Raw genomic sequence first — 24,093 nt, 5'->3', positions numbered from 1 at the left:
CGCCAATTCAAGTTTGATTTTATTCTGAAATTGCAATACTTTCACCTTCAAAATTAATTTTACATGTGCCACATCTTGGTTTATCATATTTAGACACACATGGGTTCTGTTCTGTCCTTTGAAATTTTGAAAGCACAATGGTCCTTTGAGGTTTTTAGGTTGTCGTTTGCTATTAATAATTTTTTTTTCTTAAAATCTCTTTCATCTTATAGATCACTAATAAACTCCAACAAACACCACTGTATGTTAGGGCCTTCGGTGGCCAATGATATATTAAGGTAAATATTGAGTTTATCTATTGGTCTTTTCTTTATGATTTCATGACTCTCACCTGTAGTAAGCTAATATAACTGAACAGTCTTTGTCAGACATTTCAGCAATTCTTGTCTATTCGAAACACTGTAACACACATCCATCAACATCACTGTATTGATAACAGGATCATTTATACTATTATAGATGGAAAACATATTTCCTTGTAAATATATCCTTCATTATCCTTCATGAGTAGTTTCATTATAATACCTAATTATAATAGGAAAACATCTTCCTTGTAAATATCCTTCATGAGTAGTTTCATTATAATACCTAATTATAATATAAGTTTAAGTATAAATTGATATGCTTGAAGCATAGGTGTAAATACAGAAATATATCAGTACCCAGTTGATAACAGAAAAACGTCAAAATGTAATTCATATTTTATTACATACATTTTGCTCATTAGATTCAATTAGGTGTTGTGTAGTAGAAATGTAAATATTTACTTCTTTACATACACGTATATTCAACAATTCAAAAGTCTTTGATTGATTTACAGACACATCTATAATCATAATTGCTGATAGAACCATTGGTTAGATATTGGTGGTAACGTTTCCATTCTTAAATAAGACATTAGAACAGGTATTCGGTCTGGGATCAGTTCGATTAGTTCGTGTGTGAGCTCGGTACCGCACTCTGTAAGAAAAAGTAATCATTTATCGATTCAGCTAATTACACAGATAAAAAATAGCCCTGTTTATATCAAAGCCGTGGTCAGTGCACATCGTATACGCCTCCCAAATGGTTCGAGATTACCGTGTTTCTTGTCAATGACAACGCTTGTATCATATTTGCCTCGTTGGGCATTAATGAAACATTTTCCTTCCCTGATTTCGTAGATCCCTGTGGGACTTTGTGACTTCTTTTACGATTATATCTGTTCGTTTCAGGGTCCATAGCCAATATAGGAGGATACGAAAATAAATGTACCAACCATTCTAACCTTGAGCTACATTTGAAGGTCATACCAGGAGTCTTAGGGGCGCCTTCTAGCGTTACATCAATCCAAGTTGCGACACTTCTGAAACTTTTCAAGATTCCTCAGGTAAGATATATTTCAGATGTAGATAACCGATACAAACAAATAATACAAAAATGTTTGTATGGTTTTGTTGGCTTTATTATCGACATCATTCGCAATGTTTACGTATACATTGTTGTAAGTATCAATCACCATCAGACTGCTAAAACGTCCATGAAATGGCTGTTAATTAATAAACATCAATTAATGAACAGGCTGTTAATACAATAATACAAAACGAATATATTGTAAGTTATTATTAAGCATCAGATTCCAATTAACTTAAGGAAAAATACCTGCGTCATCTTGTTTTCAGCATTGAAGATAGTAGTGCCTGTTTTATGGGACAGCAGTTTTAGATTTATCTGAACTAAGATATACTAACATGTCCCGGCTCTACGTAGTCCATGCTAAACTCAATCCCGTCCGCTGGTATTGTTGCTCTAGATATTGAGGCGTTATAACAAAGATGTATCGATCATATAAAATTGATATTCCTGCGACATAGGGTTGACTATTTTCCTGACAACTCTATCAAAGCTTCCCCGTCAGACACGCCATTCGCCCAAACCAGTATATCATCTACGGAGCGTACAAAATGAATTAGTGCGGCCACTCAAAGTTTTTTCTTATCATTTACTTGGATGACGGGGCTCAATTTTGTCAGTTTTATAAACCACATATTGAAAAGAAGGAAATCGCGACCGTACCACCGAGATCACTAACCGAGGTATAGGACACTGTAAGGCTTTTCATTAGCAAATCCTTATTGACGTCTAAATTTGATTAAAAAGTTGAGTATTCTTGTTATTGATTAACTATAAAACGTCGGGCTTTAAACTTAATTCAGAAAGCTAATATATTTCTCGATCTTCTTCTTAATACATTTGGGAAAAATTTAAATGCTGAGATATTTTGGGTCAAATGTGCCAAAATCGGCACTTTAGTTTAAAATACTCTCGTTAATCACTTCTTGGACAGATATTTTAAATGTAACCATAAAAGCGGGAAACAATCACAAAACATGAAAAACGAGATTTACACATTCACAACTCCATATACCAACTTTACTTTATTGAAGGAATAATATTTATTTTTTGTTGTTTACTGATGAGTAAACTGCATTTCTTGGACAGATATTTTAAATAACGCGCGTTAGAGAGTCATGTTGAAATATCTGTCCAACAAATACAGTTTATACCCCAGTAAACAACAAAAAATAAAAACCATTCCTTATGTTTACATTTCAACCTATTATATTTTTAAATTGAAAGAGACAATTCAGTGAGGCTAATTCTGTTACATAACTACGAAGCAAAATATGACATAAATATAATGTTCTACATTCCTTATGAAACATATAACAAGAAGTATTGACAAATTTCACGACATTGCTAAGTATATTGATTGAAACCGTTGAAATTCCAAATCGTTGATCAATACTATTTAGCAGGTACAGCATGTACGCTGTACCCATACCCGAGCCAAAGTCACGCACGTTAAACAAATGCGATACATAACCACTGAGGGGTTGATGAAATTATCTTAAGACAAGAACATGCATCTAATAAGGTAAACACACTACTGTCAGAGCGATTTCAGTAGTTACTTGTGTAGCGGGATTGGACTGGGTCGATCATCGGTGACCAGGTAGCTCAGTCGGTAGAGCACTCGGCTAGTATTCGGAGGGTCCCGGGTTCGAATCCCGGTCTGGCCGCTACATTTTCTCCTCTCCTGTTACAGAATTGGCGCCCAACTAAATAACCCACGGTGGTGGTGTTTGGAAGGGTCTCGTATGTCTTCGGGGGCGAAGACTTCGAGAAAGGAGGGAGGAGTGTAGCGGGATTGGACTGGGTCGATCATCGGTGACCAGGTAGCTCAGTCGGTAGAGCACTCGGCTAGTATTCGGAGGGTCCCGGGTTCGAATCCCGGTCTGGCCGCTACATTTTCTCCTCTCCTGTTACAGATGGACTAAAAAAACATAAAACTACACTGGCAAGGGTCAGGATTCGGCATAGAACATATTCGACCACTATGTGTAATGGCGAACAGTTAGCGAGTTTGAACATTTCACATAAGTGGAGCGGCTAAGGTCGATTTTTTGGCAAAATCGTTCAAAGTTTGAAGAAAGCATGGAACTTTGCATATGGCTTCTTTGGGACATAAGGTTACAGGAACATTATGGTAGTGTTAAACTTCAAGTAGAAGGACCATCAGTTTGTATTTCAAGATGGTCGCCAAATTTGCGAGCTATATTTTTATATACAATGCATCTTATTGGCTAAGATGACTTTAAGCAAATATAGAGAAAGTGCTTATACTTTTGTAGCGTTTGAAACAAAAATAATTTGATTCTTATTTTAATTTCAACATGACCGCCATTTTGAAATCCAAGATGGACGTTTAAATTCAAGTTGTTTCTGCATTTCACTCTGTAGGGATCAAGCAAAAAGTCAAGCTAACGCCTTTAAAACGTTGATAGATATGACATGCCTTGAATTATATTGGAATAAACTCCTGGGTTATAACTCTTCATGTGCCATCGAAGGATCATCTTTCATGGGCTTTATCAACTCCTCAACTAGAACATCTTCAAAGTTCCAGGTCAACAGCGATTAACCAAATCACTGCCTGTTTGCAAATAACACCCAACTCATACGTTGTTACTTCTACTGCGATCAATAGGGCGCCTTCTCGCCTGTTTTTTGACAGTAAATTCACAGTTGATATCTTGTCACTAACTTCCAATGCTGGAACGTGCAGGAAACGGGAACACCAATTTCTACATTCTAGGCTTTTGGTATCTTCTACCAAACCTTAATATTTTTCCCATACCTGACAGGGTTATTCCGCGGTTGTTAGGGATAACATAACTCTGTCTTTACCGGGGTAGGGAAAGACAAAGGCGCTTGATAATGACCCCATTGATACATGCGTAGATTATTGTCGAGGATTCCAATAGTTGTCAACACTATAAAAATGATGCCTAATATTATCTTTTTTTTAATATGTGAGAAAAATAATCTTACATGGGTCTGTCAAATGGACAGGGATATCTCAACCCGAGTGAAAGATTATGGCTGGTCAACCCGAGGCTTTTTTTTCTCCTCCTTTCAAATCTTTCCTCACAGTGAAATTCCTTAGAAATGTCCTTCTTCATATCATACTCACTTCTGTCATCCCTATTTTTCTTTAACAAAGTTGATGAAACTATTTTCTTTTAGTGGCTAGGGCTTCTTCTTTTTTCAAGATCTCTGCCAATTTACTTTCTCAGGGCAACCGCTATACTTTTGTTAATGAGCTTGGTTAGTAGAGTGCGCAAGAGTTCTTGGTGGCACAATCAGCAGCTTACACTATCGGTCCCACTTTTTTTCATAGGCAAGGTTCCGGATGACCAATATCTGACTAAGCTAGTTTGCTGTCTATGTGGTCCCAATATTGTTTATACTCTCTATCATCTCCATTATTTGCACTTATTTTGAAGGCTTACGGTTCTTCTGTTCTCCAGCGCTGCAATCTATTTTCGCCCAGTCCTTGGTGCCGTATGCATGTTTTACTGACGATGGTTATGTGTTTTAGGTGGATTTATTTTGCATATACTTCACTGCTAGCATAGCACTTTATCTCTGTTCTCAATTCAACACATCATCTGTCTTGCCATTGTCATCTTAAAGTCCTGAGATTTGGAGTTCTACGTAGACTCAGCTTTATTTTGTAAAATAAATGCCATAGAGGTACTAATGACTATCTTCTTGAGGACTTGTTTGTTAGACGTGCCACAAGAGTTCATGTCAGGCGATGTAGACATCCACGTTTTTGCGGTAAAACCTTGCTATGAACTAACTCGAAGTCCTTCCTTAAGTGGAGTCTCCTGATGTTGTTAGAGTCGTTCAGGATTACATCGAACCAATTTTCCTGACATTTTTTTGATTATTTACAATAGATGGAATATCTTTCCCTGAATCCACGTCAAATTTCCTGAGATGCGGTTGACGGCCGGGCATGAACGTGGTTATGCAATATTAGTGCGGCCATCTTTTCAATGAAGCCTCCTTTTGGAGACGAATGCCAAATAATATCCTTGCATTTATCACTGCCAGGACCAATATTGATATGGTGTTAAAATGCTATTTCACGCTAATAATTCTAACCCAGTTTGACTAATTTCCTATGAAAAAATAAGCAAATAATGTTCATAATTGTGTTTTTCCAATATAAACTATAATAAACTTGACCCCCCTCTCCAGGGGAAAACGCGAGACCCCAGGGTCATATAATTCATTTTTTTGTAAAGGACTTTAAGTTCTTTCCATCTATGAAGAGTATTTGATTGTATACCAGTTCCAGAAAGTTTCGGCCTATTTGACCCCTTTTGGCTCTGCCCCTAAGGCCCCTGGGGGTCAATTATGGAAAATCTGTTAATAGGATTCAATGTCCATTTCATAGGGATATTTGACTTATTTCCTAATATAAACGACCAAATAATGCTAAAACATGGGTTTTCACGATATTATCTATAGTAAACTTAACCCCCTCCCCAGGGGGAAACGAGAGACCCCAGGGTCATATATCTTTGTAGAGGGCCTTGAGACCTTTCCATCTATGAAGAGTATTTGTGTCTACCACATCTGTGAGTGGAGAAGAAGATTTTTGAAATTTTAGCCAATATCACCCCTTTTGGCCTCTCCCACAGCCCCCTGGAGGGTGGGGGTCAATAATTCTCAATTTTGATTGGCCTTATGCCTTAGAAGGTTTTTGCAAAATTTCATTGAAATTTCTTCAACGGTTTTGTTATAAATGCGTTATTATAAATGTAAAATTATTTAAAAATATCATTTGGTTCCAACAAAACTGGACAAAACCATTAATTGCCCATTCTGTTTAACCCCCCATAACTCACATGGGACTCCGACCTGACCTTAATCATATGTCATATCATGATGTCATAAATCCTGGGTATCTGTAAACAAAAAATAATGATTATCGTTTATGGCCACAAGAGGGCCCAAATTGACACTCCTCCAAATTTTTACCCAGGATTGAAAAAACTCCGATCATGAATTATCAAAAAAATAAGCCAGCTTTTGATGTTGAATATTTTTACCAAACATGCTCATCTCAAACCGATCCTGAAAAACAACAAAGGTAATAAAGATATTTGCAAAATACTAATGAGAAACCCACAGGAAATTGAAATTATCTTTCAACTTGGATGAAGAAAGATTATGGAAAAAATTGTTACAAGAAATAATAACAGAAATGAGCTAAATTCAAAACACAATTTATTTATACATACAATATGATACAGAGATGGTTTCAAGAGTAATACGAGAATTTAAAATGTTACTGATCTGTATGTGAATGTCCTGGTACAATCCATAATCCTTCCAGGTTCCTAATTAACAATGTTCACAACTCCACGAGGAAAATGAATGTCCACAGATAATTTGTAAAGTTCCTGGCAATATGAATAAATCCACACATTGCGTTGTAACACTCCACAGATAAAGTCACAATAGCTCTCCCAATAGAATCTAATATGGCGCTGTACAGTTCTTGATATGTCTAATTATAGGTCTCATTACAGTTCTGATTAGCCTTGGACAGCTGGAGTATATATAGCTTAACCCTAATTCAAGAATATTGGAGAACCTTCTACATCTAGAAATATCTAAATAAAAACAGTTAACAAATAAACACACAGAACTTTCTGAAAATAGATCATTCTAGATTCCTACTTATAATCAACATGTTTACGAATATGTATGTTTACACATGATAACATTCTAGAAAGTTCTATAACCTAAATTAATGATATGAACTTTATAGGATGTATTGATAATAAAGCTATAGGAGTTATCTCATTTATCTAATAACTACATGTATTTAGTGTCATACATATCAAAATAAACATCTCTCTTATGTGAAAACACAGCCTGAAACCATAAGACACATTTCATATGATTGTCAACAATATCCAACTTAATGAAAACATGAGAATTAATATCATAACAAAGAATCCTGACCTTAGATTAGATAAATAAGAGTTCACTTTTGGGCCACTGATGTGCATATTGGATTTTGGGATCGATTGCTTAACAAGATGGCCGATAGGCCGCCAACGCGGATCTTTATAATTGAAGTTTGAAAAGCAGGGAAAAGTTCCCTTTTTCTGTTGTCAGATAGATCAATCTTTGGTGGGCGCTGAGATCCCTCTGGTTCTCAGATAAAATTGTGTTGATATGGTCTGCTTTTCTTCTGTAGAAGATTAAAAATGCAGGTTCACACTATTGTTTAATAATATGATAGTGTGCTTGGTTTTGAACAATTGCAAATCAAAGATAGCTATTTGACCCTATGTGAGAATTAACGGAGATTTAACTGTTTTGACCATATACACGATAAGCTAAAACAATATTTATAATATGCTTTCTGTATTTTCCCATTCAATAAAGCCTTACTGCGTTGGTATTGGTTGATTCCTATAAATGGTCCAGTGCCGTCTGTTAAGTCTGCTAACCTAACGAATTCGCTGGTGGCCCGTAGTATCAATTCAATACCAAATCATAAATGGGAGAATATGTATACAAAATAAATAGTGGGATTTTGTGCTTCAGTTGGAAGAACAGATAATTAATAAAAAAAAATTAATGCATAAATGTGGTGTTTTAAAAACGATGTTTTTTGTATGCTGTTGGGGAATGTGTTTTCGCGTCAAACGTTAATCTATAACGTCACACTATAAAATGTCGCTTGTGTAGTCGCTTTTGCTTAACCAAATTGATAGATTTCAACATTGCACCTTGCATTACCGTCGCTTTATTTATAAATCATATATTTGGAAACGGTTGATACGGAAGTGCATTGTAAAACTAGATTGTTATTTAAATAAGGTGGGTTTTTTTCGCCTGAGTTATTCCGGCGCATTAGAATTTGACCGACTTTTTAGTTTTTAGTGATGCGGTTCGAATCGTAAATGATCGGTTGAATGATCATCTAGCAGAAAACACTGAACGAGAAGGACAAAGGCAAATATTATTCATATGATAAATAGAATATGTCATTCGATTGCCTTCATATTAGATTGATGATACTCGTTACAAATTTTTCATTTTTTTTTCAAGCAACATTCTCAACTCGTATCATAAACTAGACTACACTAAAATGTGAAAATAAATAAAAAAAAACATGTGATAATTTTTAATTTAAATACTAATATTTAAATCACATTGAACATTGTAAAGATTAATATAAAAAAATAACTTAATATAGCTAAAATGACGTCTAACAGGCTATCTAAATGATAAGTTTGAAGTAAAAAAAGTGGGGTTTTGTTGCCTTCAAAATGGCCGCGAAAAGGATAGTTTCTTAAAAAAATTTCCTTAAAATTTAACAAACAATAGGAGTCAATTTTGGCTATATTTTACCTTGCAACGATTATTTTTTGAAAATCATAAAACCTCTTTGATCAATGTTGAAACGAGACTTCATCGAGACCGATACATTACCTTATTCTAAGGGTCTTGACTTGGATACTGTCTGGTGGTTTCAAGGCTAATTGGTCAGGGAATGGGATAGACTACGTCTTGATGAATTATACAATCAACATACAAGGGCATCATCATGTTATACGTCATGAACACGAAATATATGATATATGCACCGGACATGTTTTTTATCAATGATTGCGAGGCTATTACTCGCATCCACACGTTTATTTCCAATGATATTGGTTTTAGTCAATCAATTTTCTGTGAAGTAAGATATGTAAAACTATTGTTTGGCTAAGACTAAAATCTTATTGCAATACCAAACAAACGGCGTTTCCTGAAATTTTACAATGTATTCGATCAAGCCAATCTTAGCAAATCAGAAACGAGGTTCACAGCGAATTCTTGAAATGCACAATGCGCCCAAAAGTTAGAGATTAACGGATAAACGAGATTAACCTGACCTTATTATTCCGCAGCGCTCGGTGATGTTTTCTAAGATTTTCGTGAGGGGTATCATAGTAGATAACTTGATGCATATCGTCGATGTTAAGATACATCTCAATTTTCTATCCAGGAATGATTAAAAAACCTTTTAAGAATCACGATCAAATATTAATCGTTTTACGTTATTAAACTTTATGACACGTGCAATTGGAAGATATAAACCAGTCTGGGCTAACATTTGCAAGTTACGCTCGTGTTTTGTTTTATTAAATATAATACTTCTGAAATAAGCATCAAATGAAGTGTAAGTGGAAATTAATATTAGTTAAAGTTAAAGTGGATTGTATGCCAAGTGCATATTAATCATGTGTTCAAGATCAAGCTGATGATTTTAATCTGCAATGAACAAAATGATGTGAGATGGAAATGCTGTTATGGTTACCAACGCTAGACATCTGTCATCTTCTTTAACAACATCGTAAACCCCGTGTGACTCACATAATTGTCAAAGCCAGTTACCCAGGGAGGGGACTGTGATAAGATTTTGATATCCCGAGAGGAAGAAACCTAAGGTTTCTTAGTATCATCAAACATGTGCCTATTTCGATAAAGTTGTAGTCGTTAGAATCATTTTCTGTCTGACAGTCATCCGACACAAAGCTATATCGAGATTGACTAAAAGCTAATAGTAGTCTCATCGTCCCAGAACTGTCTGATCTAACTAGCCTGTCGCATCAGATTACAAATAACATTTCGATTCCTAATGTAAACTCATGATGGCAGATCGAAAAAACAACGCTTTAAAATATATTAAATATAATGGCGGCGATTCTTAAATGTCAAAATGTAACTAAAAAGTGATAGTTCATGTTTGCAGCTCACAGTGGATATTTCTTTATAAGTTTCTTAGTTTCGTTTCATTAATTAATGCAATAGAATGTTTTGGTGAAAAAAAGGCCTGACATGATCTTGGCCATAAACAAATGATTGTTATGAATATCTAAATATATATACTTCATATAAAGTAATAAATAATAATGCACCTAGACCTTTCACATTGCAAAATTTGAAGAAGTCGGGGCGTGGGCGGATTTTGCAACCCTACCCTGTAGGAGGCCGATTTCAGGTGCACAGTCTTCATTTGTTCCTCTGAAAGTTACTTTGAGGTAAGCATCACATGTAACAGCGAAAGCATACATCTGTAATTTGTGCCGATGATACTGCGTCCGCGGTTAGAATGACTATACTATACCCTACTCAACCCGAGCGCCTGTGCATCCTGACGTGTCTGTCTTACACGTATCTCATATCCGATTGGCGAAACGCAGGATTTTTTATGTATCTTTTAAGTGTGGTAACTGTTCACGATTGGATTGGTTGCTATATAAACAGATAGTTTCTATTGTAGGCGATTTATATGTTGTAGGTAAGTTTTTTCTCCACCAGCCCAGTACTGAGTGTACGTGACCGCTATCCCTATTTTATGAGGACGATCCCCTCAGATGTCAACCAAGCCCAGGCTATGGTAGAACTGGTCAACATGTTTAAATGGACGTATGTGTCAGTGGTGTATGAAGAGTCAAGTTACGGCATCCAGGTTGGTTTTTCTTTTCAGTACATGCTATTGTGCAGATGTTAATGGACATTGAGCGATAGCCTATGCATTAGCACTCTCCCTTAATATTATCAAAAAATTGTATATACATTTTATTTCGTATGAACATGTATGTAGATCTATGTACACATTTACATCGATAACTGTTTATTTAACTGTTATTAAACCAGCATATCAGACATGCAATAATTCAATCGAATTGCTCAATAAGTGATAATGGTGTTACCTATATACATCTTGAATGGTACTGATGCGTCTTGGACCCGTCATCAGGTGAATCCTCCTTCCTTGGTTGTTTCGGCGCTGTTCACTTCAACCTCCGGAGATGCGCCGCCTGGGGTGACCGGAACCACACAGCTGTCCGCTAGTATATTGCAACACTGATGTTCTAATGGTTAATGTTCATACAAAGCTTAATGTTACTAGTGTTGTCCTCTCCGCTGCTCCTCTCTCTTCTTCCACAGCCACATTGATTCCAGAGCCGCCCTATTCATCTTCTTCTCTCTATGCCAGTGATGCCAATGATCCGCAGGGCCCTCCACATAGACTGCCCAACGAAACAACGACCACCAACCTCTACAGGAAAGTGTACCGTCCATCTGCTAGAGCCACTAAGCAAGAAGAAAGGATATGTTCCAAAGTGGCTGGTCTTCCACAGAGTTTACAAGCTTGGTCGTCTGTCATTCCCCACACCACTACCTTTATTGTGTTTCTATGACAATAGACACCACTACCTTTATTGTGTTCCTAGGACAATAGACACCACTACCTTTATTGTGTTCCTAGGACAATAGACACCACTACCTTTATTGTGTTCCTAGGACAATAGACACCTCTACCTTTATTGTGTTCCTAGGACAATAGACACCTCTACCTTTATTGTGTTTCTAGGACAACAGACACTTCTCTCCATACTATTTCCTTAGGATAAGAAACATCTGACTCCCTATTGGGTCACCTGGACAATAGACTCCCTCATATGACAATATATACCTGTTGTCCTCCTGTGTCCCTATGACAATATACACACTTCTGCTATTGAGACCCTAGGACAACAGACACATGTCTCCCTATTGTTTCCCTAGGACAATAGACAATTTTTCATATGACAATAATCACCTGGCACATTATTGTGTCCCTAGGACAACAGACACCTATCTCCCTATTGTGTCACTATGCCAATAGACACATGTTCATGTGACAATAGATACATGTCTTCCTGTTATGATCCTAGGACAACAGACACCTATCTCCCTATTGTGTCACTATGCCAATAGACACATGCTCATGTGACAATAGATACATGTCTTCCTGTTATGATCCTAGGACAGCAGACACCTGTCTCCCTTTTGCGTCCCTTTGAAAATATACATCTGTTCATATGACAACAGTCATTTGTCTCCCTATTGTGTCCCTAGGACAATGAACACCTATTCATATTTCAATAGACACCTGTCTACCCATTGTGTCCCTAGTGCAATAGACACCTATTCAAATAACCATAGACACCTGTCTTCAAAATGTGTCTATAGGACACATATCTCCCTATTTTGTCCAAAGACAAAATGCGTCGATGATATCCACCTTTAGTCCGACACAATAGAAAAGAGAACTTCTTCCAAACAGTAGAATGGCTTGATATTTGCGACAAGAATGGCATCACACTCAATCCGGAGAAATTCGTCTTTGCTAAGGACACCGTGGATTTTGCCGGCTTTGAAATCACCCCCTAAAGTCATCCAGAATTTCCGCACGCCGTCAAACATCACAGATATCCGATCCTGGTTTGGCCTACAGAACCAGGTGTCTTACGCGATCAGTTTGGCTGAATAGATGCTACCATTTCGCAAACTCCTCCAGAAGGGAACACTTTCCGATGAACTCGAAAGGTTGCTCAATACCTCAAAGACCAAGATCATCCAGAAGATCGAAAAGTTGTTCGCATATTTGACTGCAAGAAAACAACGTGCCTAGCCACTGACTGGTCTTCATCATGCATTGGCTTCTGGCATTTTCAGAAGCATTGCAGTTGTCTAGGCTCGCAGTCATGTTGCTGTAGATCCGGTTGGAAAGTAAAATTGGTCGGAAACAGGTTCACAGCTTCTGCAGAATCTCGCTATGCCCTCATCGCAGGAGAAGCCCCGGCTGTCGCAGACTCACTAGACAAGACACAGTAATTTGTCCTTGGCTGCAAGGACCTTATTATCGCAGTCGATTACAAACCACTCCTTCGTATCCTTAGTAATCGCTCCTTAGATGATATCCCTAACTCCAGACTTCGAAAGTTGACGAGAAGGAGCTGCGTTACAGATTCCGTGTTATGCACATCCCAGACGCAAAACACAGCATATTTAGATATCCTTGTGGTTGGTGAAGCAGACTTATTACATCTCCCAGATTATGAAATGGCCTGAATGTGATCCGAACATTTGAGTTCCCCAAATAACATGGAAGATACTTAAGTAGCTGCAGCGGAATCCTCTCTATCATCGCTGAGCACACAAGCATTGACATGGGATATGGTTCGTGTGGCAACGGAGATTGATGAATCTATGACCCAGCTCCTAATCTTAATCGAGGACGGCCTCCCAGAGTCACGCCACGCCTTTCCACTAAACCTACGTACTTTCCGTCTGTTTCTACTAGATTTGCAAACGCTTTATGACATGGTTCTCAACAAGTACCGCAACGTAGTTCCTTACTTCCTTCAGGACGAAGTTCTTGCAAGGACGAAGTTCTTGCAACCCTACACTCTGCCCATCAAGGAGTTTCTATGATGCTTGCAAGGACTGAGAAATCAGTCTTCTGGTCAGGCATTACACGTGCAATAAATGCAGTTCGACTTAACACTTGAATCACATTTTACCATCGAATACAAATGCTCCGCCATACCCATTAAAGTCGCCTGACTACCCTTTTCAGTGCATCTGTCCAGATTATTTTACACACAAAGGCGCCCGGTACTCTAACTGACCATTAGTTGAAAGGCTTCCGGAGGTACAACTGAACTCCTTACATGTTTTCGAGGGATATTTGCAATATACGGAATACCAGATGAATTGGCGTCGGATGGGAGTCCAGAGTTTAATGCAACAACAACGTGGCAATTTCTACAGGATTGGAGAGTCCATCATTGCCTGTCCTAGGTTACTTTCCCACACAACAACTGTCGTGCCGAGATCGGGTTAAAAACCGTGAAACGCCTTTTGCTGACAAAATGCCTTTCAACGGTGACCTCGACACCGACATGCTTCAGGGTGCAATCCTACATTACAGAAATACACCTCACCACGACCACAAGATTTCATCCCTATCCAACCATGCAAATGTCAACCTAATGAGACATAGCAGGAGACTAGTCGCCAGAGAGGAGGTCAAATGAGAGATACTGAAAGATGGTCAGAGTGCACAAGGCGTCTCCCACCCCTCGTTAATGGTGACCATGTCCGCATACAGATTAGATGGACGCTCACTCAAAGAAATGGTATGAGACCAGCAGAGTTCGACAATTTGACCAGTACATTATCCAGGTCGATGGTTCTGGACGGATGATAATTTGGAACAGAAAATTCCTACGGAAATATGCCCCTGTGCAACGGCCTCCCGTTTTCTACCGACCTCCCTTTGACCTCCAAGACCTATACATTCAGTCCCCAGAAGTTCGTCATTTACTTCTGGATATGTGTGATATTCCCTAGGAAAATACTCCCAGGGGTTCCAATACCTCTTCCGGACCCGTTTCTGAACTAGAGCCAACTGCAACTGACCCGACACCACGGCGATCAACACGTCTGTCTCAGCCTCCCAACTGGCATGCTGACTATGAACTTAATTATGTATTATAGTGATTATACGGCAAAAGACATCTACATTTTCAGTCTTTGTTTCGTTCTTCAGTTATCGTTCACTTCCCCAAAGACTTGGGGAGAGATAGAGGATTATCGCCCTTTGGCTATTTGTATAATTAATTTCCAGATGGCACAAGCCTGCCGGTTTCATTATTAAATACTCACTGATAGTATCCGCATAATTAGAGACTGCCATGTGCTGGTGTCACGCCATAAAAATAGACTGAAATGTGCGTTTCATCTATAGCATTATACGTGTACTTACGTGGACATTTATTTACATACATGATTTATCAATTATGTCAATTTATTATTTTGCGTTAGTGACTGATTGTATGTATCTTTTTTCACAGATGACTGTTGTCATCATTTAGCTGAATAAATTAACAGTACCGATAAACAGACCTGGTTCTTATATAGTAATGATAGTATTTTGCGCCAGTATTTCTTATTAATTAGTTTTGAGTATTGACATGTTGCAAATATCCAATATATAGCGATATGACATTGTGTTTGTTTACAATGGCTTAGTTGAAGCCTAAACATTTCAAATTACCCTCATTTTATTTCAGGGTTTTAATGAACTAGAAAAACTACTCAAACAGGCCGACATCTGTATAGCGACCACGGAGAAGTTGCTGAAGGACTCCGGCGTAGCTGGACAGGCATCTTACGATACGATCGTCGATAGGCTGAAGCAGAAATCAAACGCTAGAGGTAATCTTCTTTCAACAAACAGTGATCGAGACGCTGATATCCTTCATCGCGGCAATTCACATGGGATAAAATAATAATTAGCTGTCTCCCGTATATTCATGTATACATAGCTCAATTTCCAACAGAGTAACATGAGTAATAGCTTCATTTAGAATCACAGAAGAGATAAGGAGTTATCTAATATTATGTCCAATGTATGGCAACATATCGACCTGACCAGATTTGTATCGTCAACGACGAACAGCATAATTACTTTTTCCTAATAAACTTCTTAGTTTTGTTCATATATTTTTTCATTTCCGATGGATGCTACACTCTAGCTGAAGAGGCCTTTAGTTTATTATATGGTAAATATGTTGATTGTATCTATATAACATTAAAGGAGTGATCATCTTTGGATCCGACCAAGAGGTAGGGGAGCTAATGAAGGCCGTCAGAAGAAGGAACGCTACTGGCATGTTTTCCTGGATAGGAAGCGATGGATGGGGTGGGCGTGGCCTCGCATATCTAAATAACGAACCAGAGGTAGGTCTAAGGACATGGAGAGGACGTGACCTTGCATATCTAAAAAGGAACCAGAGGTAGGTCTGAGAACATGGGGAGGGCGTTGCTTTGTATATCTAAATAAGGAACAAGAGGTAGGTCTTAGGACTTGATTCATGGAGAAGGCGTGGCCTTGCACATTTAAAAAAGGAAACAGAGGTAAGTCTGAGGACGTGATGCATGCGGTAAGTCATATGTCGTAAGGTTTGGAAAGGGCATGGCCTTCTTTTAAATTAGTAACTGGGTAACTAAGTTGAAATTGTAGGATGTTCCTTTGTCCATAAAAATAATGAGGCAGACGAGAGGGTGTATATTGCATTCGATGCTATTTTGCTTAGGTAGACTGTCCCTTCCGGTTTCCACTGATGAATTTCGTTTAGTTTTGACATTTTATTTTTAGGCAAACCCTGATCACAGAAAGCTCATAATAATCATACGTCACCAGGTTAATTTTTCTTCCAGGGTTGCTTAAAGATATGTACTAATGACTTGAAATTCCGGATTTTAAGGATTTTTAAATAGATAAGATTGTTCCCCTGTAACTGTCCTTAATATGTAAATAATATGCCCATATCAAGTTCATACATTCAAACGGAGATACATGTATAGGACTCATAACAATATCAAATAAGCTTAGTTTTCCGCAATAAAACCAAATATTGTTATTTTTCAAATAAATCCGGACCCATTTTTAGTGAAAAATTACATCAAAATGGTTATATTTTCTTTTTTTTCCTCAAAAAGGATCTCATGAAAATCTAATTTTTAGAATTTCTCTAAAGATAGACGTATTTACAATATGAAAAGCAAATACAACGTATACCTCACCATATTGTTTTTCAAAATTTGATTGAATTACTTTCTGATTTATCCATTTATTTTGCTCTGAAAACGCTTAAATATGCGAATCTGTAGCACCCTTGGCGTTTTAAGTTATCCATTTAACCTTGTAAGTTTTCTATGTTTATTTTATCATCGAAGCATACAAAATATCAAAAAATATTACATACCTTTATGATTTTATTATTTTTTTTCAATAAGATATAACAAGCTTGGAAAGCTAGGCCTAACCTCAAACTTTTGATTCAACGAGTCTTATTCAAATTATAAGTAAACATATTGATAAAAAAATGAAAATGAAAATATCCGTTTATCCGTTTCCGCACGAACAATAGTATAGCGGTATGATTACGAACATTCAGTTGCTACTGATAGGAAGTTTTTTCTTTTTGGGTCTCCGTCAAAGTTTTTTCTTTTTGGGTCTCCGTCAATCCATATGTATTCCATGTGGTTGTTTATTTTATAATTAGCAACCATTGTGATTCTTGGATTTTACATCAAGCATGAATGTTCGAAATTATACTATTTTTACCTATTACCAAACAGTTCAAACTTTTAGATTGGAACACTCAAGTAAACACTCGGAAAGCTGGCAGACGAAATAATCGCAGATATGCGAAGCGAGTTATTATAGGTGGGTACTAAGAAATAAAATACGTCCACCGGGATCTGGATAGCGATGTTACGTCAAAGAAGGGACTGTGTACGTTAAAGTAAACGTACTTATTTTTAACGCAGTTTAGCGCAACTGCGAAAAAAGTAAAATATGGATTATTAGCGCGGATATTCGGATATTAATTAGAACATCTTTTAATTAGATGTCGACATAAATAACTGACAAGTCGATGTCACACCCGTGCATAAACACGATTAATCGCCGAGTTTCCGACTTTTTACATAATTATCAGTTTCCGACTTTTTACATAATTATCTTGGAATTATTATGTGGGCAAGTGCATGTGGTAAGTCGACATATTCTTCTGTTTATGTCGACATCTTCCAATATGATGTCGTCATAATGCATTGATTATGTCGACATTAATAAGTCGTAAGTCGGCAACTCGATGGCAGAAATATGCCGCTGTTGCACTGAGTAATTTGATAGGAACAGTACATGATTTAGACACTGTGTAGATCATCAGTTAATTGTGACTGGTACGGACCCGGTAAACGTCACACATATTCCTCAGTTCCACGATGGTTATGATAGTGTCATTCTTCAGTCACTGATAAATGGAATGATCGCCAATCGGTTTCACATAGGTGCTTGTGAAACCAACAAACGTCAAGGTCGTGGAGCTAAGCGATTTTTCGGTTTTTACGGCCCCTACGTTTGTAACGTACATTTTGTAAGTAACGATTGTCGCAATAAATGATAAGAAGGGGACTCGTCCGGACCGAAATCCGGAATTCTAAAATAATGGCATATATATTTCCTTAAAACACTTAATTTGGAGAAAATAGCAAAAAAATAAACATAAAACATTTGTTATATCACAAAAACTTATGAATTGACGTGGAATGTGTTTTGGCGGCTTGATTTTCAAAATACAGTAAAATATGACCCATCTTAGTAATGGATGAAATGGAGTAGAGTTGTGAGTTGCAAACTTCAAACTAGCGAAGTTGTGAAAATTTCATCAAGGACCCAATGTTTTTATATGATATTTGAAAAACAAATTACCTTTGATATATCATATATACAAATATTGTGAAATTGACATGGGTTTTCATTTCCCTTTTTGTCTACTCATTGAATTTTTAGGGGCGAGCATATGCCAAAATATGATTATTACGTTTAGTAACGGTCCTGGGAAATAACGAAAATTCGTAAGCAATTGTAAAAATACTATATTATAGATTTTTATTTTGTTCTATAGTTAGAAATTTGGGACAAAAAATCAACAGGATTGAGACTACTTTCACCCTGAAAATACTGAAAACATAATCATTTTTTTTTAATTTTTCTTTTTTTGTATTTTCGGTCAGAATATCTGCACAGATGGTATATTTCAAATATATAATATATAAAAAGTACTTCGAGAACACCCATTTTTCTTAACAAATTTGAAATCTGCATGAAAAATGCAATCGAAATAATAAAAAAATAAGACCTGTTAGAAAAAAAATACAGGTTTTTCCAAACGTATGGAGCTACCTTGAGAGGTTTCTTTAAAGTCATTTTATCAGTTTTAACTTGTTAAAAACAACAACATTTTTTACGTTCTAGGTAGAGGGCGCTGTAACCGTGCAACCTTTAGCTTTTGAGGTCATTGGGTTCAAAGAGTATTTTCTCAATCTAAAACCGGAAACAAATAAAAGAAATCCATGGTTTGTTGAATACTGGGAGCAGCAATTTAATTGCAAGTTTCCGAAAAGCAGCTGGACACCTTATAATGAGGAATTCGCAGAGAATCCGTGTACGGGTCAGGAGGTGATGTCGGAGGAGGATTTTAATATGGAGGCCCAGCTACAGTTTGTCAGTGATTCTGTATTGGCGTTTGCTCATGCATTTAAGGTAACAACCATGTTGTATTAAAAAATGTCTGAACTGTATTTTGGAAAATAGGATCTTGTCCATTTTGAATTAGGATAGTGTAATTGTGCTTTTACACGAAAAAAAGAAAGCATAAACAACTATTGATGAGTTCTGTATGAGTCTATATGCTATGTGAAACCTAAAAGGTTTAGCATACAGAATAGAATATTTAAATTGCCACTGCACAGTACCAATATGCTGCTACTAAGCCCAATGTATGCTATTTTCCAATATCAACATTGTCATTTAGGCTCTGGCGAGTTTAAGAGGTCATGAACATACTGGGATGAGGTCAGTGTGATATTCACTGAAAAAATGTTAAAATATTCTTTAAAAAAATAATAAATATGACAATAAATTCTAATTAAAGTGGATAGTCGGGCAAAGAAAACCAGTCTAAATGCGTTCATTGGCCTTCCAAAAGTTCTCACATATTAATACGACGACCAAGTTCTGCTTACGTTTCCCAGTTCTGACATTAAAGTAAAGGAAAGTTGAAAGTATTGAAAGCGAGGCTGCGTGTAAATGTAACCACGGACATAGTCAGCCGGGAGGACGTTTTAGGATTCCTATACTTTAAATTAATTTCTTCGTACGCAGACAGATTTTGGCGAGAGATTTTATTTTTCTATTTCATAAGAAATTATACTGGATACATTCACACCATTTTTACCGACTTTAGCCATCCTTGCCCGACTGTTCACTTTAATATATTTGCAAAAGGAGCAGGTCGGTGTGGTTTGTACTGACGGAGCATGCTTTTTTGGCTCAGTCGGTAGAGCCGTAGATCTCCACGCCGGAGACCCGGGATCGATTCCTGGTCGGGGCACTCGACAGGAATGTCTAGTTTCCATGTTCTTCTACATATTTGAAATGGCGAAGTGTTGTATTTATCTTTATATATCTATTCTATCGAAAGGACTATTTCGTCTTCTGCTGCTGTCTAGTCGGTTTTCAACCACAACACACTAGAAGTCAGTTGCACACACTATTTCCCGCAAAATTAAAGGTTGTTCCATCGACTGATATTTTTCTCTATGCTTTATGTTTCATCTAGTTTCTTTTTTAAATGATAATGACTACTGCAAATGTAAAAATTGTCGTTGGTTGTCATATTTTTGACATGCATTGGTGTGTAACATACATATAGACTATAGATTGCATAGGAAGTCTGTTTATTACTTATATTAATATTAGCATTACCATTTTGTGGATCTGCATTAACATTGTTTACGTTAAAGTAGGAAAACCGTTTATCAACGACAATTCAATCCACTAGATGGAACAGCCATTTTGACGGTGGTCAGTTGACGTTACCATGTCAACATTAGTGGCATCAAAATGGCACGTTTAGGGTGTCAGTTATACCCCCATAGACTTCGCGTTGCGTTGGTTAGTTTATATAGTAGAAATGGCAAGTGAATTTAATTATTTAAGGATTAACTGAAAAAACTTTTTTAGGTTATTGGGGTATACCACTTTAAATAAACCGCGAATTGGTTTAAACTGAGAGTAAACTCTGATTTTTGTGTTAACCTCCATAACATAAAAAATCTATAATTTTGGAACTGTTTTTTTTCCTCTATGAATCATTAAGCCCTTATCTCAGCCAATAAGAAGCGACGTTACAAACGCCGACGCCATTTTGTCATTTATGGGGTGATAAAGTAAATTTTTAAGCCAATGAAAACGCTTCTTTCAAACAAAATTGAGTTATTATACAAACACTGCAGCTAGTCACCACTCAATGACAAACTACTTTTATATTGGCAGGACATGCACCAGGTATTATGTGATGGGAAACCGGGCCTGTGTGCTAATATGGATCCAGTCGATGGAGAGGTTCTTAAAAGATTTCTTCTGAACGTCAGCTTCACAGGTATGCAGGGTTCACACAAACTTTTGAAATACTGGCGCCAAAATTTTGGCCAAACTTTATTTTTTTTCGCCAAATGAGGCGTTGTCGCAAAGGCATCTATGTTTGCGATTACTCTTTATGAATGTTATGGTTTTACATGAAAATAATGAAGTAAATTATAATTCAACACAAGGATATAGATTTCATTATTTTATTCATAGATTAACATTTAAATTTTAACAAAAACAATTGATCAATGATACAAATCAACAAACAAAATAAAAAAAATACTGAATAGCTACTATTCCATATCATCATATAGATCCAATTAAGTTTTTTTATTTAACTGTATACATGATCAAAATAGCAACTATAAATAATTTCATATCATCATTGACGCAGTTGGCTGGTCTATCTATTTCTTTCACTTTCAATAAAAAGTAGCACAACATAAATCCAATTAAGTTTTATCATCCACTGTCAATCGTTATTAAGTATATACCAGATCTATCTTTCACTTTAAATGTTCACAATGAGGTAAAAACGGTATAACTGTTGACAACATCACAACAAGGAAATATACAGTCAGTTCAATCACATCACTCCTTGAAGCCCAGAGTTTAAAAGCGTTCGCAAAGTCCATAGTATCCTGTTGGCCATCTATACTGATTCTAAGGAGGTGATCCAGAGATATGGTAAAATTGTAAAAATATGATCGTGGTCGCAGATATTATTTCCAATGAATTGGAAGAGGGGGGAAACGTCGTCATCATATACGTCGATTTTAGTAAAGCTTTCGACAGGGTCCTCACAAAAGATTACTTCTGAAATTGTAAAAATATGATATAAGAGGAAACGTTCCCCAGGGAAGCATTTTAGGGCAAATACTATTTTTTAATTTTCGTGAACGACATACTGGAAGCAGTGGAAATCGTAATAGAAATTGTTCGCTGACGATGCAAAATTACTAAAATGTGTAAGCAACAATGATGACAAAGAGGATCAACAAAAAAAGTTGAGAAAATTTGCAAATGGACCGAAACCTGGAACATGTAACTTAATGCCAAACAGTGTAAACACCCGTGTATCGGTAACTCTAGGGAAAACATTAACAAATATAATATTGAAAGTGAAGGTCAAAAGAGTGAAATCACCAAAACTAAATCCGAAAAATATCTAGGCGTAACTTTTGATAGTAATATGAAATTTAGTGAGCATGCCTCACACTGTGTTTCAAAAGCTAACAGATTAACTGGTCTGATCTTCAAAACCTTTATCTACATCGATACAACAATGTTCCTTAACTTGCACAAGCCCATGATTCGTCCTAATATGGACCATCGTAAATAACAGATACTTGTTTTAAATTAACTTAACCTTGCTGCTCCATAAACATTACAGGCAAAATATCTGTCACTTGTACTAAACTGCACTCTACATATACAAACAAATGCATCCTCTCATATACGTATGCGTACATGTTGTAAAATGTATGCCGACTACACTCCCACGCCCACATATCATTTTGTAACCATGACCTTTCAACGGATTTGTAACCATGACCTTTCAACGGATAACTAGTAGTTTGGGAAATCGTCCGAATTTGACGATGTTATCTCGGATTTCTCCGGTTGTGTATAAGTGTTGGAATTAGTGATACTCTAAATGAAAGATAAACATTTCCGAAATACGGTGGTGTACAATTTGTAACATTTTAGTTGGAATAAATGTGCCTTTTAACCGCTTAAAGTGAAGTGGGGTGCTAATAGGTCACGTGACCGAGTTGCCAACCCTTTATTATTACCAAGACATGCTGTCAGATTATCTTTTTAGTCTGCAAATGCCCGTGGTCTGATCATCGCATATATGATGCAGAGAAGGAGAATATAATTTAGCTTTATGAAAGAAATATCATACCGCATGTAACAATTTTACTCGAGTCTGAAAACAATGAATATATTGTATATGTTTATACATAAAGTAACATTTTGTCCTCTAGTTACATGTAGCTGCGTTGCAACAAGGTTTTACCTGAAGTTGTAATTATAACTGATTTGTTAAATTACAGGTTTGTCAGGGCAACAGTTTTCCTTCCTAGCAAATGGCGATGGACCGGCGAGGTACAGGATATTAAACTTCAGGAAAAAATCTAGCGGAGATTATTCTTGGGATACAGTTGGGTTCTTCAAAAACGGAAGCTTGATGGGTGTAAGTAGCTTTCGTTTCATTTACCGCAATATACATACGGGATGTTTTATATATGTATTATATATCTGATATTTTTTAAAGCAATATATATCTGATTCTTTGGTAGGGCACTGTATCGCGGACACTGTATTAAAGCGTCATATATTTGATACGATGGCCTTAATTAAAGAGAATTGTATATAAAAGAATTTTTTCAACCACGAAACCGAAAAATTTATTACCTTGTGCATTTCTTCTGGATTTATCACAGAGATAACAACAAAAATGGTATCAAATACTGCAGTATAACTCCACAGTCATTAGTTTTCTCAAACGGATCTCGAAACGAATAAACTGGATCATCGACATGGATATTCCATTAAAAATGTCACATGATGATTCCAGTTCACTCATACATGTATATCAAGAGAAAATAGGGTCAACAGGATCAGTGGTAATGTTAACAGGTTTTAGGATACGTCAGTTGGCAATTCACCTAAATCAAAGTCACAAATGGTTAGGCGGTCGCGTAAACTAAGAATTTATCGACTAAATTAACCTGATATAATGTTAATGGTGTAAATTAAGATCGAGCGATTGCGAACACTTTTTCTGGGGAAGTAAGTAACGTTTTAAGGAAAGATAAAAATATTTGTTCTGGTTC

General features: G+C 36.7%; 1 protein-coding gene across 1 annotated transcript in view; it reads left to right on the top strand.

Annotated features, from left to right (window-relative positions):
* LOC138321098 (metabotropic glutamate receptor 6-like) overlaps positions 1–24,093 on the top strand; it is a 58,626-nt gene that overhangs the window by 18,397 nt on the left and 16,136 nt on the right. The window contains exons 2-8 of the mRNA XM_069264559.1: positions 1,215–1,369; positions 10,709–10,879; positions 15,318–15,462; positions 15,845–15,987; positions 19,076–19,363; positions 21,158–21,263; positions 23,311–23,450. Of these exons, the coding sequence (XP_069120660.1) occupies positions 1,215–1,369; positions 10,709–10,879; positions 15,318–15,462; positions 15,845–15,987; positions 19,076–19,363; positions 21,158–21,263; positions 23,311–23,450 (1,148 nt within the window). The remainder of the gene's footprint in view (positions 1–1,214; positions 1,370–10,708; positions 10,880–15,317; positions 15,463–15,844; positions 15,988–19,075; positions 19,364–21,157; positions 21,264–23,310; positions 23,451–24,093) is intronic.

The sequence above is a fragment of the Argopecten irradians genome, chromosome 1, assembly GCF_041381155.1.
Source record: "Argopecten irradians isolate NY chromosome 1, Ai_NY, whole genome shotgun sequence".
Classification (NCBI taxonomy): Eukaryota; Metazoa; Mollusca; class Bivalvia; order Pectinida; family Pectinidae; genus Argopecten; species Argopecten irradians.
The sequence above is the reverse complement of the archived record's forward strand: the minus strand, read 5'-3'. Positions and strand labels throughout refer to the sequence as shown.